A 14,590-nucleotide genomic window follows, 5' to 3' on the forward strand; every position below is an offset into this window, starting at 1 on the left:
ATGATGAGATGGCAGAAGACTCTCAGGCTGCCAACAAAAAGAGAGCTGCATTTAAAAGAAAATAAAAAGAGTCCTATTTAAATTATAGCTTCATTGCAACAGGTGATTCACATTCTCCAAGCCTGCTTTGTATATGTGGTGACCTGCTATCCAAAGAAGCCACGAAACCTTCAAAAGTACTTCGCCACATGGAGACCAAGCACCCTGCATTAAGAGACACACCTTTGGAGTTTTTCAAAAGAAAAAAGCATGAATATGAAGAACAGAAGCAATTATTGAAGGCCATCACTTTATCAAATGTGTCTGCACTGAGAGCACCGTTCTTAGTGGCCAACTGCATTGCTAAAGCTAAGGAGCCCTTTACTATTGGTGAAGAGTTGATCCTACCTGCTGCTAAGGATATTTGACATGAATTTTAGGAAAGGCTGCAGTTCCAAAGGTGGCATGCGTTCCTCTTTTGGCTAGCACCATAACTAGGCAAATTGATGAAATAGTAGAGGATGTTGAGGCACAATTATTAGAGAGGATTAATGAGTCATGGTACACAACCCAGGTTGACGAGGCTAATGATGTTGACAGGGCAAGAATGCTTGTTTTTGTGTGATCTATTTTTTCAGGAGGATGTGTGTGAGGATATGTTATGTGTACTTTTGTTGCCAACCAATACCACAGCTGCAGCACTATCCAAGTCTTTGAATGACTACATACCGGAAAAATGGAATTGGTCATTTTGTGTCAGTATATGCTTGGACAGAGTGGTTGCCATGACTGGACAGCTTTCTGGTTTCACTATTCAGGTCAAAGAGGTCGCTTCTGAATGTGAATCTATGCACTGTGTCATCCATAGCTGAAAAATGCCACCTGAACTTAACAACATTTTGCAGGATGTGATTGAAATTGTCAACCTCATTAAAGTACATGTCCTTAACTCTTGTTTGTTTGAGCAGCTCTGTGAGGAGATGGGGGCAGATCACACACATCTTCTCTTATACAGAGAAGTGAGATAGCGTTCTAAAGATAGATCACTGTCCAGAGTTTTTGAGTTATGAGAGCCACTCCAGAAATTTCTTTTAGAAAAACTGTCATCACTGGTGGCACATTTCAGTGACACAGAATGGGCCACAAAACTTGCTTACTAGTGTGTCATATTCAGCCTGCTCAACGAACTCAATCTGTCACTTCAGAAGAGAACGACAACTGTGTTAAAGTCTGCAAATACAGTGACTACATTTAAAGTCAAACTGGAACTATGGGGGTGATGAGTAAACACTGAGATTTTTGACATGTTTTGAACATTAGCAGAGATTTTGAAGGAGACTGAGCCAGGGCCTTCTTTCTCCTAACTGGTGCACAATCACCTATCTCATCTTTCAAAAGAGTTTGAACACTACTTCCCAACCAAAAAAGACTCATGAACTGGGAAGGAATGGATCTGTGACCCATTTGTGAATAAGCCAGGTGAATTAACCTTGTCCATGCTAGAAGAGGATCAGCTGTGAGAGATTGTAATAGACAGTGGCCTTAAAAAGTATGTTTGGACAAACTTCAAATCCCCATACGTTCTGAATTAAAGTCAAGACGGAATATCCTGAGATTGCCACAAAAGCACTGAAAAACCTGCTTGCATGTCCAACATCTATCTTTGTGAAGCAGGGTTTTCTGCAGTAACAGCAACCAAAACAAGATTATGGAGTAGAGTGGACATAAGCGACTCATTTCGTGTGTCACTGTCTCTGAGTATGTCTTGACTGGTGAAGTCCCCCAAGGATTTTTGGACCTACGGTCAAGGACACAATACTGAATGGCAGACGCTGAATGCTTGTAGGTGGTTGGGGGTTTTCTATTGAGATCCACAGCCAGAGGTCCAGGCCCGAGTCTTGTCCTCTGACTGACTGTTTAGTCTTGTCTCATCTGCTGTATGTCCCCTTGCTGAGTAGCAGTGAGTGGAATGGAAAGTCGGATTTGATGTAAAACATGGGAGAAAAACCAGTCCAGGTAAAGCGATATAGCTTATGACTCTGGTCCAAGTGTCAGGGAAATGAGAATGGTCATTCACATCCAGCTGGTGTGAGCTAGAGGCTGCAGAGGATGATGGTGTTGAGTGCTATGAAGTTATCTGCACTGTATGCTCCTTTGATCTCAATATAAACCATCTGGGAAGGGTCCTTTATGTCCAACATCTATCTTTGTGAAGCAGGGTTTTCTGCAGTGACAGCAACCAAAACAAGATTATTGAGTAGAGTGGACATAAGCAGACAGAGGAGGAAATAGCAACCTTGCCATTACTTCCCTTCTACTCTTGTGCAAAAGAGGTGATCCTGCCCAGGTGGTAGGAGACCGATTCACACCCCAGAGCACTTGAGACAGAGTAGAACCTCAGGGTGCCTGTGGATTCTGCTGACCAGACTCACTATCTGGGGAGGGATCTGTTGGAGCAAGGGGAAAGCTTCTGAATTAGATGAAAGTTCTTGCCCATTCTTGCCAGACTGCACAGGTGAAGCAGTTCCCTCTAGTTCATCACACTTTCTGCCACCACTGACCAAACTGCCACCTCAACAATAGTAATATTATCTAAAAAAACAAAAAACAAAGCTAAAAAAGAAAAAGAGAGATGAAGAAGAACCAGCAAAGAAACACTGGCATTCCCCAAAACCTTAATATGTTGACACCCACAAAAGGACTTCCCAGAGTCCAAGTGATGGACCCCATCTAGATTGACTTGTCCAGGGTTTTCATCTTGTTGGACCTGCTTAAACCTGTCCAGTATGATCTGGAAATGCAGCCTCAGTACGTGCCACCAGTGTTTCTGGCAGCACAGGAAGGAGGTTTCATAAAGCTGGACTAAGAGATGTTCTTTGAATGGGTTATCCAAGGCATCCACCCAATGAAGAAAACTATGCTAACTCTTGCTATGTAAAATAAAAAAATGTAAAACCCTTCAAAAATTACTACTTAAACCTTACTTTTTTTCCTGAGGCCTAAAGAAAAAAAATTACTATTTTAGTCTTACTCCCTGGAACCCCAACAGCTGTAGAGAGGAAGCACTGTAAAATGCATGTGGAGTAAGTAGAACCCAGTGAACCATGTCCTCAGATAACAGACCCCAGGTGAGGCTGATGGGGAGGTGGGCCCTGCCTGGAAGGGGTCCCACAGCCTTCCAGACACTGGTACTCCCTATACTTTGATCCGGCTGAGGGTCACAGAGGCATACACATGTGAAAAACTCTTCAGACTGCTCACATATGATAACAGCGCTTTACACAGCTTACTGCATGTGGGTTATGTCTCAATTTCAAAAAAGTCAAACACACTGAACCCTGAGAATCCACAGAAAAAGGATAGGAAGACTGGAATATGCTTCACGATAACCTGGATGGAAGGGAAAATGATAGATCCAGATCAAGACTGGTCACAAGTTGATAACAGTTGTACCTCGATAATGTGTGCCTGGGAGTTCATTATATTATTTCTGATGTTAGTACATGTATGAAATTTTTCATAACCAAAAATTTAAGAGAAAAAAAAGTTAGAATGCATTTAGTTTTGTACTATATGTAGTATATAGCAAATGTTTAATATATTTTGGTCTTAATTATGATAAGTATTAATATTGTTATCACAGGAACAGGATCCAGAACTTGAACACAGGCTGTACTATTTATACCAGTACCAAAGTGAGTGTGGGCGTACCCTTCCCTGGCCTTGTACCCCCAATAGGAAGTACAGATTGCATATATTATCTGGAATTCACCAAAGCTACTTTGGGGACAAACAGGATAATGTGTTCAGAACAGAGGTCAACAGCTGTTACTCCTCTGTGACATTCCAGAGATGGGGACAGATGTGTTCAGACTGACCTCCTTATTCAGTGAGTGTGGGAACTGGTGGGAAAGGGCGGGATGGGGGAAGAGGAACAGAGCAAGGGGGGAGGACGAGAAGGTTCCCATGGGGGCCCAGTAACTCGAGAGAACACTGGGAGCAACGTTGAAGTGAACAGTTCTGTTTCCTGGAGGTGCTGTCCTAAACAACATGTGGGGATGAAGGCCCTTAAGGCTGTTCCTAAAGGAGTAAAACCAAGCATGATAGGTTTCCCAAGACTGGGACGAGACTGCAGTTCCTGGAGGGGTCAGAGGGCGCCTCCTCACCATTCTGCTTATTGTGCAGTGGGGAATAGAAGAGGGTCAAGCCAGGTTCTGTACAAGATGTGGAGTGAAATACATTCTTTACCTTGCTGCCCAACCCAGTCATGTTTAATTAACATTCCTGTTTCCAGAAAATATCCAAGTGTCCCAGTGGCTTTAAAAAATTTTTAAAAATTCAGCCAGACCCTGGATTCTTGGTACCTTTGTATAAAGCCAGCAACAAGACAGGTTCCTGGTCTCCAGTGAGACCAAACAGAACACGGCTCAGTGAGACCATTTGGGTTTCAGTATAACAGCAATTTAGAGAACGATGCACTTTCTTGATGATTTGTTTGGGTCCTATGATCTGTGCTTTCACCTAGTCATAATGACTTGGCCAGGTTCTGACGGTAATAGTCTCTCTCGACTTTGGTGAAGGTAGTTGTTTTCTGTATCTGCCACACCACTTCTGCTTTATTTTCAGATGATCAAGTGAATGAACCTTTTGTCATGGAAGCATCCTAAGGCTCACATCAGCATTGCCTGGTTTTTTGTGTATTTCCTTTGTTGATAGCACACAAATTCTTGGTCTGATCAGGATTAATTCCTCCAGGATGATTGTCAAGATGACACAAGTTTTGCTTCTTCTCTTGTCTGAATCTGCATGAATATAAGGTCAGCAGGAAAGTAATAAGAACCACATATTCCGGACTAAAGGAAGACTTTGCAAGTCATATGTAGACTTTTAACTGAATCTTTATGTAGTTGGTGGCTGAAGGTCAGATGTGCTTATCAAGAAGGTATACTTTGCAAGCCTTGCTCCTGACCTCTGCACTGTCAGTCACACAGTCAAGCCGGTTGTTGATTGGGCCATGTCTACCTTTCCCATCCTGTGACACTTGAATCTCAAGTTCCATTTTCAGAGAGTTGAGTTCAAATCTCTGCTTTGCCAATTACTGTGTCATTGTGGGCAAATTACTTAACCTCTGAAAGCTTCTGTTTCATTATTTATATAAAATGGAAGCCATAGTAATATCAATGCTCTAGGGTTGTTGTGAGGATTAAGTGAGATATAGTGCTTAGTACAAGGGAGGACCCAAAAAAACCCGGAATTAATTTTTGGGCAGCAGGCCTCTTGTAGGACAGACTTTCCCCACTAGGCAAGTGTTCTAGGAACCCATTGACATCAGTGTACCAGCTAGTGTTGTTGTGAGAGGCTGCATTTGGCTTTAGTGAATTTTTTGGGGGGAGATTCTTTTAACGTGTTTCCCATTTCATGATGAGTGATTTACGAGTGCAATTATCCATACTGCGCTGACTCTTCAGCAGTTTTTGACCCAAAACGGCATGCCCCATATACCCTACCCTCCCTACTCACCTGATCTTGCCCAAGTGAAAAAAAAAATCCTCAAAGGGACTTTGTTTCACCTCTTCCATATTTTGCCGATGTGGAAGAGGTGAAACAAAAACCGGCAGAAGTACTAAAAGATGAGTTTAAAAACTGTTTTGAGCAGTGGAAAAAAATGTCTTGACAGGTGTATTGCATCAAATGGAGAGTACTTTGAAGGTGACTGAAGTTTAAACATGTAAAAATAAAGACACGACTTTCTATAAATAAATTCTTGGTTTCTTTGGAGCTTCCCTCATATAGTACTTGGCAGCAAGAAGCCTCTAATCAACGTTAGCCACTGCTTTTATAGCTAGAAGTGATAGTCCTGCTTCTCTAAGTAGTCAGAAAGGTTTTAGGTAATTGTTTTGAGCTATTTTTTCACCATATTTCTCATGTAATCCTTGATAAGTTCTCATAGATTATTCCTGTAAATATGTCTTTTTATAATATATGTTTACTCTGTGGGATTCGTCAATCAATGTAGCAGTCATTTCTTATTGGCTCAGCATAATTTTTTTAATGCTTTGGTCCTGCTGGTTTGCGATAATATACATGGGTTTCTTATCTTCATCTCTGCCTCTTTTTTTGATAAAGTTTTTTGTACCAATATTTGGGATAGCACCACATGGCTCAAAGAGAGAAGCTCAGGCTTCATTACTTTTCTACAGTCACCCTGTGACTGTTTGAACCTCTTTAAGGCAGATCTTTGGGGAAAATTAGAAACTGAAATGAAAGGCAAGTTTCTAGCTGGAGTTTAGATCAAAGAAGATCCTATCCTTCTAGGCTTGCTCTGTATGAGAGGTAGCCACAGGGCTTCTCACTAACCAGCTTGACAATGATAATTCTTCAAGACTCTTCAATGAAACTTTAGTCTATACTGGTATATGTTATTAAAGACCGTGTGTCAAGGAGGACTATCAGGCTAATTTCTAAATCTGGATTCTGGTGGGACTCATGCCATAAAGTAAAATCAATCCACATATGAGGGGGGATCCAAGAAAACCAGGTACTTATTTATAAAAAGTTGTGTATTTATTTTTACATATTTAAACCAGTCACGGAGTGCTCTCCATTTGATGCAATACACCTTTCTACTGCTCAAAACAGTTTTTGAACTTGTCCATTTTGATGCCTTTTAGTGCTTCTGCTATTTTTTGTTTCACCTCTTCCACATCTGCAAAGTATTTCCCTTTGAGGACTTTTTTCATTCAGGGAAATTAAAAGAAAGTATTGCTCGGGGTGAAATTGGGTAAATAGGGAGGGTGGGGACATAGGGGTCATGCTGTTTTGGGTCAAAAATTGCTGAACACTCAGTGCAGTGTGGGCAGGTGCATTGTCCTGGTGGAAGAAGCAGTCACCTGTTTGCCACAACTTGGGACATTTCTTCCCCAACACAGCCTCTCACAACAATGCTGATACATAGGTACACTGAAACATAGGTTCCTAGAACACTCACTTAGCTGGAGAAGGCTGTACTACAAGGGACCTGCCCCCTAAAAGGTAATTCTGGTTTTTTTTGGATCCCCCTTCATAAGTATATTGAACATATATTGAAGGATCTATTCTGGTTGCTCCAACAAACGTTTATTCAGTCCCTCCAATAAGTACAAAATGAAGATTAATTAAATCTTATTTCTATCTTAAGGACAGAGGAGGTTTACACATTGTGTGAGATGTGAGAAACATATGGGGAGAGGTATTTTCTTCCTATTTTACACCCAAGAAATTGAGCCTATGACTTTCTGAGATTAGTTAACGAGATGGCCCAACTAGATTTGATCCCTAAGCCTGGGGGAAGTCAAATTCCGTGTGTTTAGCCACTGGAATTTCCAAGTCAGTTATTTTTCCTCTTCTGTATTCAATGTGTTCAACTGAGTCTGGGAATGCACTCTGAGTAAGAAGCTCCTCATCTCTGCAGGCCCATGTGGGACTCACAGGGGTGCCCCCGGGAGAGAGAGAAGAAAGATGACAGGTGGTTAGGCATAACTCTGACATTGGCTGTAAGAGAAATGAACTGTGAAGGAACTAGTTCTTTGAATCTCTTGTATTGTTGGGTAGGGAGCAGACAGCAGACAAAGGTTCTAGCTGGTGACAGTGCATATTGAGCTGGGATATTCCTAGTGTCATATCCTTGGGAAACCAGGCATGGGATGATGACCCAGGTCAGAGTAGCAGAGAGAGAAATCTGCAGTTTCAGCTGTAGTTGTTGGAGGTCAGGAGAGCAGTGGTTAGAGTTGCCTCATTCCCTCAGTCAGTGTCTTACTGAGCACTAACTGTGATCTAGATGCAGGGAGTATAGCCATGGAGGAGACAGACATGGATTCACCCTTATCACGTTGTTATAGTTGCATAGGGGATACTTGCATTCAACAAATAGCAGCACAAACAAATCCATAGTTGTTTTTTCTTCGTGGTGTTCAATCACATGGTAGAAAGAGTGTGATGAACTTTGTAGCTGGGAGGCCAGGTTTAGGTGGGTCAGAGGTAGGGAGTGTGTGGGTCATGGTGGCTGGAGAAAGCATCTCTGAGGAGGTTCTGTTCACTCTGAGCCTGGAAGGATGAGTGTGATTTATGCAGACTGGAGAGAAACATCCTGTTAATGAGCAGTAAGCGAGGAGGCTTCTGAGATGCTTCCCTCCACCCGTACAGGCTTGGTTTCTGTTATGTTTCCAACAGCCTATAGAATTTGGTCACGTGTATTACATTTTTTCCTAACAACCAATGTGGTTGGGACTTCAGTCTGCTTGTGGGTTGACTAAGGTTGCTTGTTTCATCATGAGACGTATGTCCTAGAATTTCAAGAGCATGTAGGGATTTAAGGAATCCGAAATTTCTCCCAAAAATACATGTGTGCTTTTATGAAGCACAGTTTAATCATGACTTCCCAGTGTCATTTGGGTCACTCCTCTTCTTCCTAGGTGATTACACTTAGGCTCTAAGGAGACACTGTGTGAGATGTCTTGTACTGAAAGATAATGTACATCCTTATCCTTTTGTCCTGATATTAATTTTTTTGAAAAAGACCCTTTAGTTTGGGCAGCATAGTGAGATCTTGTCTCTACAAAAAAACCAAAAAATTAGCCAGTGTGGTGGCACATTTCTGTAGTCCCAGCTACTTGGGAGGCTGAGGTGGAAGGATCGCTTGAACCAAAGAGGTTGAGGCTGTGATGAGCTGTGATTATGCTGCATTCCAGTGTGAACAAGTGAGGCCCTAACTCAAAAATAACAACAACAATTTAATCATGGACTCTATTAATTTAGTATAAATTAACAATTAAAATGAATTTTGTTTCCACTTTTAAAGTATTTAATTTTCGAACCACACAACTAAATTACTTTAGGTAATCATATTATCCCCATTTTAAATATGAGTAAAATAAAACAGAAAGGGATTAGGCGAACTACTCAAGTTTAGAAAACAAGCCAGTATCAGAACCAGGATGATAACCCAGGTTGCCTGACTCTAATTTTCAATATCATTATTCAAACTAGCTGACAAACTAAATGAAGATTTTTGTTGTATATACCTGCCAGAGTTATTTCCAGCTGTAACTCTGATGGTTCTAGGTAATCCTTAATTCTTGAAGTCAATTACATCCTATACTGGTGGTTTAAAAACCAACTTAACCCTCACTCAGACCCGTTTTCTCATCTGTAAAATGGGGTTAGTAATACTTTTCTTCATAGGCTGTGTATTAAATCAGATCTGAAATGTAAAGTTCTTGGTATGTAAATGTAATTATAATTACTGAAAATATAGTAGGGTCTCTGTATTCTGTGCATTGATGGATTTAAGGACTTTATTTTACTTCTGTCATTTCTACCTCTTAGTATATGTGAGTGCCATTGACTTTCAAGAGTAAATGTGAAAATACTCTAATGTTATGATTTGGTCCTTTGGTATGATACATGTTAAAAAAAAAGGAAGCGAAATATAAAAGTTTGTGTTTCTTTATATTTTTAGAATGAAAACCACATAAGGCCAGCTTCAGTGGCTTACACCTGTAATCCCAGCACTTTGGGAGGCTGAGGATTACTTGAACCCAGGAGTTTAAGACCAGCCTAGACAACATAGTGAGACTTCGTTTCTAAAAAAAAAAAAAAAAAATTAGCCAGGCATGGTGGTAAGCACCAGCTATTCGGGAGGCTGAGGTAGAAAAATCGCTTGGGCCCAGGAGATCAAGGTTGTGTGAGCTATGATGGCACCACTGTACTTCCAGCCTGTGTGACAGAGTGAGACCTCAACTCAAAAAGAAAGAAAGAAGAAGAAAGAACGAAATAGAATTGGTCAAGTACACTTAATTATTTTTTTGTGAATTTGCCTCCCTGGGTTTCAAGCTTACTTCTCAGCAAGATAAAGCAGTTAGATCAGATAAGTAACTGTTTCTTTCTACTTCTTTGAAAATAATTATTAGTCTAATTTTATTTATTAATGAACCTTTTTTATAACGACTTTATTGAGATGTAATCTACATGCCAAACATTTCACTCTCTTAAATGTACAGTTCAGCTACCTAATTCCACAACACATCATCATTCCCAAAAGAAACGCTTTACCCATTAGCAGTCACTCCCATTTCACCCTACTCCTACCCTCTGGCAACTACCAGTCTATTTTCTATCTCCTTGGACTTGCCTATTGAACAGTTCATATAAATAAAAATACAGGCACTGTTTCTTTTCCAGCTAAGTTTGACTCAGTTCTGTACTACCATTTGCATTTATTAACTAAATGCTACACAGTCATCTTTCATATGCTCAAAGACAACTGATAATTCTCACCTTAGCCTTTTGTTATTGATCATAGGAAACAGTGGAGAATCTACTTTGTTTCTATTATCCATGTTCTTGGGTTGTGTTATTTTAGTCTCAGAGTCTCTTGTTCTAGATCTGGGTAGCCTGGTGGCTCTAGAATAGAGATGACCTTTTGGGAAAGGTCATTCTGCCATCTTTTAATTGTCCCCAGATAGACAACAGGCCTTGGGTAACATATAGGTTACTGTAACTGGAGAGAGGGTCAGAGCCATGAAGTCTGAGTCAAATTCTAGAAGTGAGTCTTCTCCAGGACGGGTCATAACTTTGTCACTTACCTATGGTTGAGAAGTGTGAGCGAGTAATGCCCAAGGATAAACTACTTAAAAGGGCAGAAGTATGTGTTGGTAAGGAAGGTTCACAAAGACTGCTTGTGAAAACATGGAAATGTGGATCAGATCAGGAGGGAGGGACATGTCTCTGCTCTGTCTTAAAGATGTTCACTGTAGTATTTTAAAATAGCAAAGAAAAAAATAAAAGGTAACAACACTAGGGGTTTGTTAAACCATTTATATGATTATAGGATAGAATATTGTGCATCAATTACAAATGACGTTTATGAAGTTTAAGTGATATGAAAAAATGTCAAAGATATAACAGTATATACCTTTTGAAAACTTTAAGTAAAACATGATATTAAATGTGTAAAAATCTTAAGAGACAAACAGATGCAAGGTAATGAACTAGAATTTAACAGTGTTTATATCAAAGTAGAAGATTAGGGATGAATATTGTTTTAATGTTCATAATTTTTCTAAATTTTCTTTTCTTTTTTGAGTCAGGGGTCACACTCTGTCACACAGACTGGAGTGCAGTGGTGTGATCATAGTTCACTGCAGCCTCAACCTCCTGGGCTCAGGTGATTCTCCCTCCTCAGCCTCCCAAGTAGCTGGGACTACAGGGCTGTGCCAGCATGCCCAGCTAATTTTTTGATTACTTTTTTTTTCTTTTTTCTTTTTTTTTTTGAGTTAGAGTCTCACTCTGTCACCCAGACTGGAGTGCAGTGGCTGCTCCTGGCCACTGCAGCCTCGACCTGCTGGGCTCCGGTGATCCTTCCCCCTCAGTCTTCCAAGTAGCTGGAACTACAGGCATGCGCTACCACGCCCGGCTAATTTTTTTGATTTATTGTAGGGATGAGGTCTTGCCAAGTTGCCCAGGTGGGTCTCGAACCCACGGGCTCAGGCAATTCACTCACCTCGGCCTCCCGAGGTGCGAGATTACAGGCTGAGCCACCGAGCCCGGTCTTTTGATTACTTTTGTTGGGACAAGATCTCACTGTGTTGCCCAGGCTGGTCTCGAACTCCTGGGCTTAAGTGATCCTCCCGCCTTGGCCTCCCAAAGTGTTAGGATTACAGGTGTGAGCCACTGTGCCTGGCTCGTAATTTTTATAATTTCCCATATGAAATATATCTTACTTTTATCATCAGAATAAGAAGTGGTGCAAGTTATCTTTTAAAAAACCCACATATTCAAACACCCAAACCGAAGTAATTATATAGCATTTAGGTTATCAGGAAAGAAGAAAAAAAAATACTAGAAAAGTTTTGAGAAAGTCACTGAGTATAAGACACTGACCCAGGTACCAGGATGGAGGGTGGAATTGGCCCTGCTAGTGGAATGGTCCTAGCTACAGAAGGCCTGGGTAGGAGAAGAGTGCAGAACGGTGTTGTAAGTCTTGAAGATCTTGTGGCACCTCTTTTGTACCCTACTACTTAACCTTGAGGGACATAGAAAGCATGAGAACCAAGGGGCTTTTGGTCGCCTTACCTCCCCCGCAAGAACATACAATGCTTTTTTTGTTTGACTTTCCTTTGGTTTAGGGAACCTTCTTTACATACTCACCAGGCAGAGTGCTTGCAAGTGGGATGTGTTTTGCAAAGTTTCTAGAACTAAACTGGGGGATGCTTGGCGTAAAGCGAGCGCTGTGTGCTAAATGCCCTGGAGGACTACCATATGATGTCCAACACAAACATCGAATTCCTAAGATCTAAATCTAACTCCTTTAATCACGTGTGCAGACATTCCCCAACTCCTCACTATAATTCTTACTGTTGTCTTTTTGGCACCGTCTATCCCCATTCTGTGAAAATCTCTCCTCTGCAAATGGGTTTAATCCTTCTTTAGATCACTTTGTCTCCTCTTAAGTCTCAGCTGGATTTCAACTAGCCTTTTTCCACAACTTCGACATCCATCAATAGAGAATGATTCTAATGAGCCCATTATGAAGTGACCAACTATTTTTTAGTGCCATACAAGGTCTTGTCTTTAAAAGAACTAAAAGTCTAAAGTCATCAAAACAATGTTATATCCTGTGTGAAATGTTGCAGTCATGATGCTTTGTGGTTTGAGTCCCTTGATCATGTGCTCTGAGAGGATGGTGGTTGTGGCCGTGGGTGACGGAGACGCTCAAGCCCTGGCAGGTGCATCTTCAGTTTCCCTCACACTTGGAGTTCTTCAGGAGGAGGGGCTGGAGGCCTAGACCACCATCGGGACAATGTTGCTCAGGCTGCTCCTGGCTCTCAACTTACTCCCCTCAATTCAAGTAACAGGTAAATAACTTTAATTCCTTTTCTCCTCTACATTGTATTTTGAGGACTGGCTATCAGGTTTATTTTAAATTTCAAACAACCTGTGAAATTTGGATGTTGGAAGTATAGTCCTGCTTTAATATGGCAAGTTGTTACTTTGAAACTCACTGACTCTCAGACTGCAGCATAGTACTTTAACAAAAGTCCTCTGGAAATAAATAAGATTTAGTTATTAGTCGGTAGTGTCATAGTCGGTAGAGTTGTGTTCTTAAGAAAACTGCTATAAATAGGTTGGTTCTGAAAACTCTGAATTTAGGCTATCCGGGTTCCTATCACCGATCTAATTCTTACTAGCTAAGCTTAGGTTGCTACTTAAACTCTCTAAATCTCAGTTTCCTTAACTGTAAAATAGGAATGATAGCACACCTCATATCAAGGCCACTGTGAGGGTAAAATGAGATAATCCATGTGAAGTGCTTTGCTCAGTCAGTGCTTGGCTAGCGAGATAAAACTTGGTTTAATCGCTCTGTCCACCTGAATTGAATGAATGCCAAGATAAATCCTGGAGTCACTGTGGAAGATGGTACGAAACCAACATTAATAAGTTAGTTTTCTTTTACAATTGGCTGAAATCTGTTTTCTTAGATTAAAATTCTTTAAGTTCCTTATGATGATGAGAAGGAGGATAATATACCTCACACTTATAGAGCACTTGTTCTGAATAGCTCTCAGTTCTCACAACTAGAAGGTAGGTATATTACAGTTAACCCCATTTCAGATGAAGAGACCGAGGGGTAGGCATGACAAGTAATTTGCCCAAGACTATATAGGTGACCTTTCTGGAGGCAGCATCTGAATCACATGAATCTGATCCCCAAGTCCGCAAGCTATTCCACCTAACGTGGAGTGGTTTGTAATTTTATGTATGGACTCAGGTAAATCCAGGGTTAAGTCATCTTCAGAAAATTGTAGTCCCTAATAGAAAGAGCTCATTACTTTGGTAGACTAGAGTAAAATGTTTGTTCAACTTTTTCTCAGAGTTAGAAAAGGGTCCCACATGGCTCAGAAATTGGACTGATATGCCAATGAGCATGTTTAAATAAGTGCAGTTATTTTTCTCTGAAAGATACATTGAAAAACCAGTAACTTCAATTATCTTTCTTATTTATTTTGGTAGTACAGAAACTGCATTATTTGCTATTGTCATTCTTAAATGTTTTGTGCATGTACTCCAAGGAATATAATTTTCCAACCTGTAGATGTATAATAATTACATATACACCCATCTATTTTGTGATCTGATGTACCCATGAGCACAAATTGTGCATATTTATAAAAGGTATTGATATAATGAAAAACATGAGTTGGTGATGAGGTTACCTTTCCTGATCTGGTACCAAGAAATTAGAACTACCAAATATATTCTAACAGAATCTTTAAAATTTATTTTTAAATGGTTTTTAAACTTTATGTTTAAGGGATCTTCAAAATTCATTTTAAAGAATATTTAAAATACCTTGATTTATTCGACAGTAAAGGGAAGCCTCACCCTGACTGAAAACTGTTTAAAACTTGGTAATTGTATAAAACATGCTTTGCTGATGTGCTTTGTGGACACTTTTCTGTCATCGATTTTTTCACTCTCTTTTGAAGATCTTTTGGTAAGACCCAAAGCATTGTATTTTTTCTTTAGAATATTTTTTTAAAAGGAGAATAGCTTAAAAAGTGGTCGGAGAATC

At 40.4% G+C, this 14,590-nt stretch overlaps 1 protein-coding gene across 2 annotated transcripts in view; it reads left to right on the forward strand.

Annotated features, from left to right (window-relative positions):
- The first annotated feature begins 12,633 nt into the window (after positions 1–12,633).
- Positions 12,634–14,590, forward strand: part of CD28 (CD28 molecule) — a 32,900-nt gene continuing 30,943 nt past the window's right edge. The window contains exon 1 of one of the 2 annotated variants that reach the window (XM_008074309.1): positions 12,634–12,872. In XM_008074309.1, the coding sequence (XP_008072500.1) occupies positions 12,818–12,872 (55 nt within the window). In that variant the 5' untranslated portion in view covers positions 12,634–12,817. The remainder of the gene's footprint in view (positions 12,873–14,590) is intronic. The other variant, XM_008074308.1, reaches the window with a different exon arrangement.

Source organism: Carlito syrichta, unplaced genomic scaffold, assembly GCF_000164805.1.
Source record: "Carlito syrichta isolate Samal-C Ts95f unplaced genomic scaffold, Tarsius_syrichta-2.0.1 Scaffold316389, whole genome shotgun sequence".
Lineage (NCBI taxonomy): Eukaryota > Metazoa > Chordata > Mammalia > Primates > Tarsiidae > Carlito > Carlito syrichta.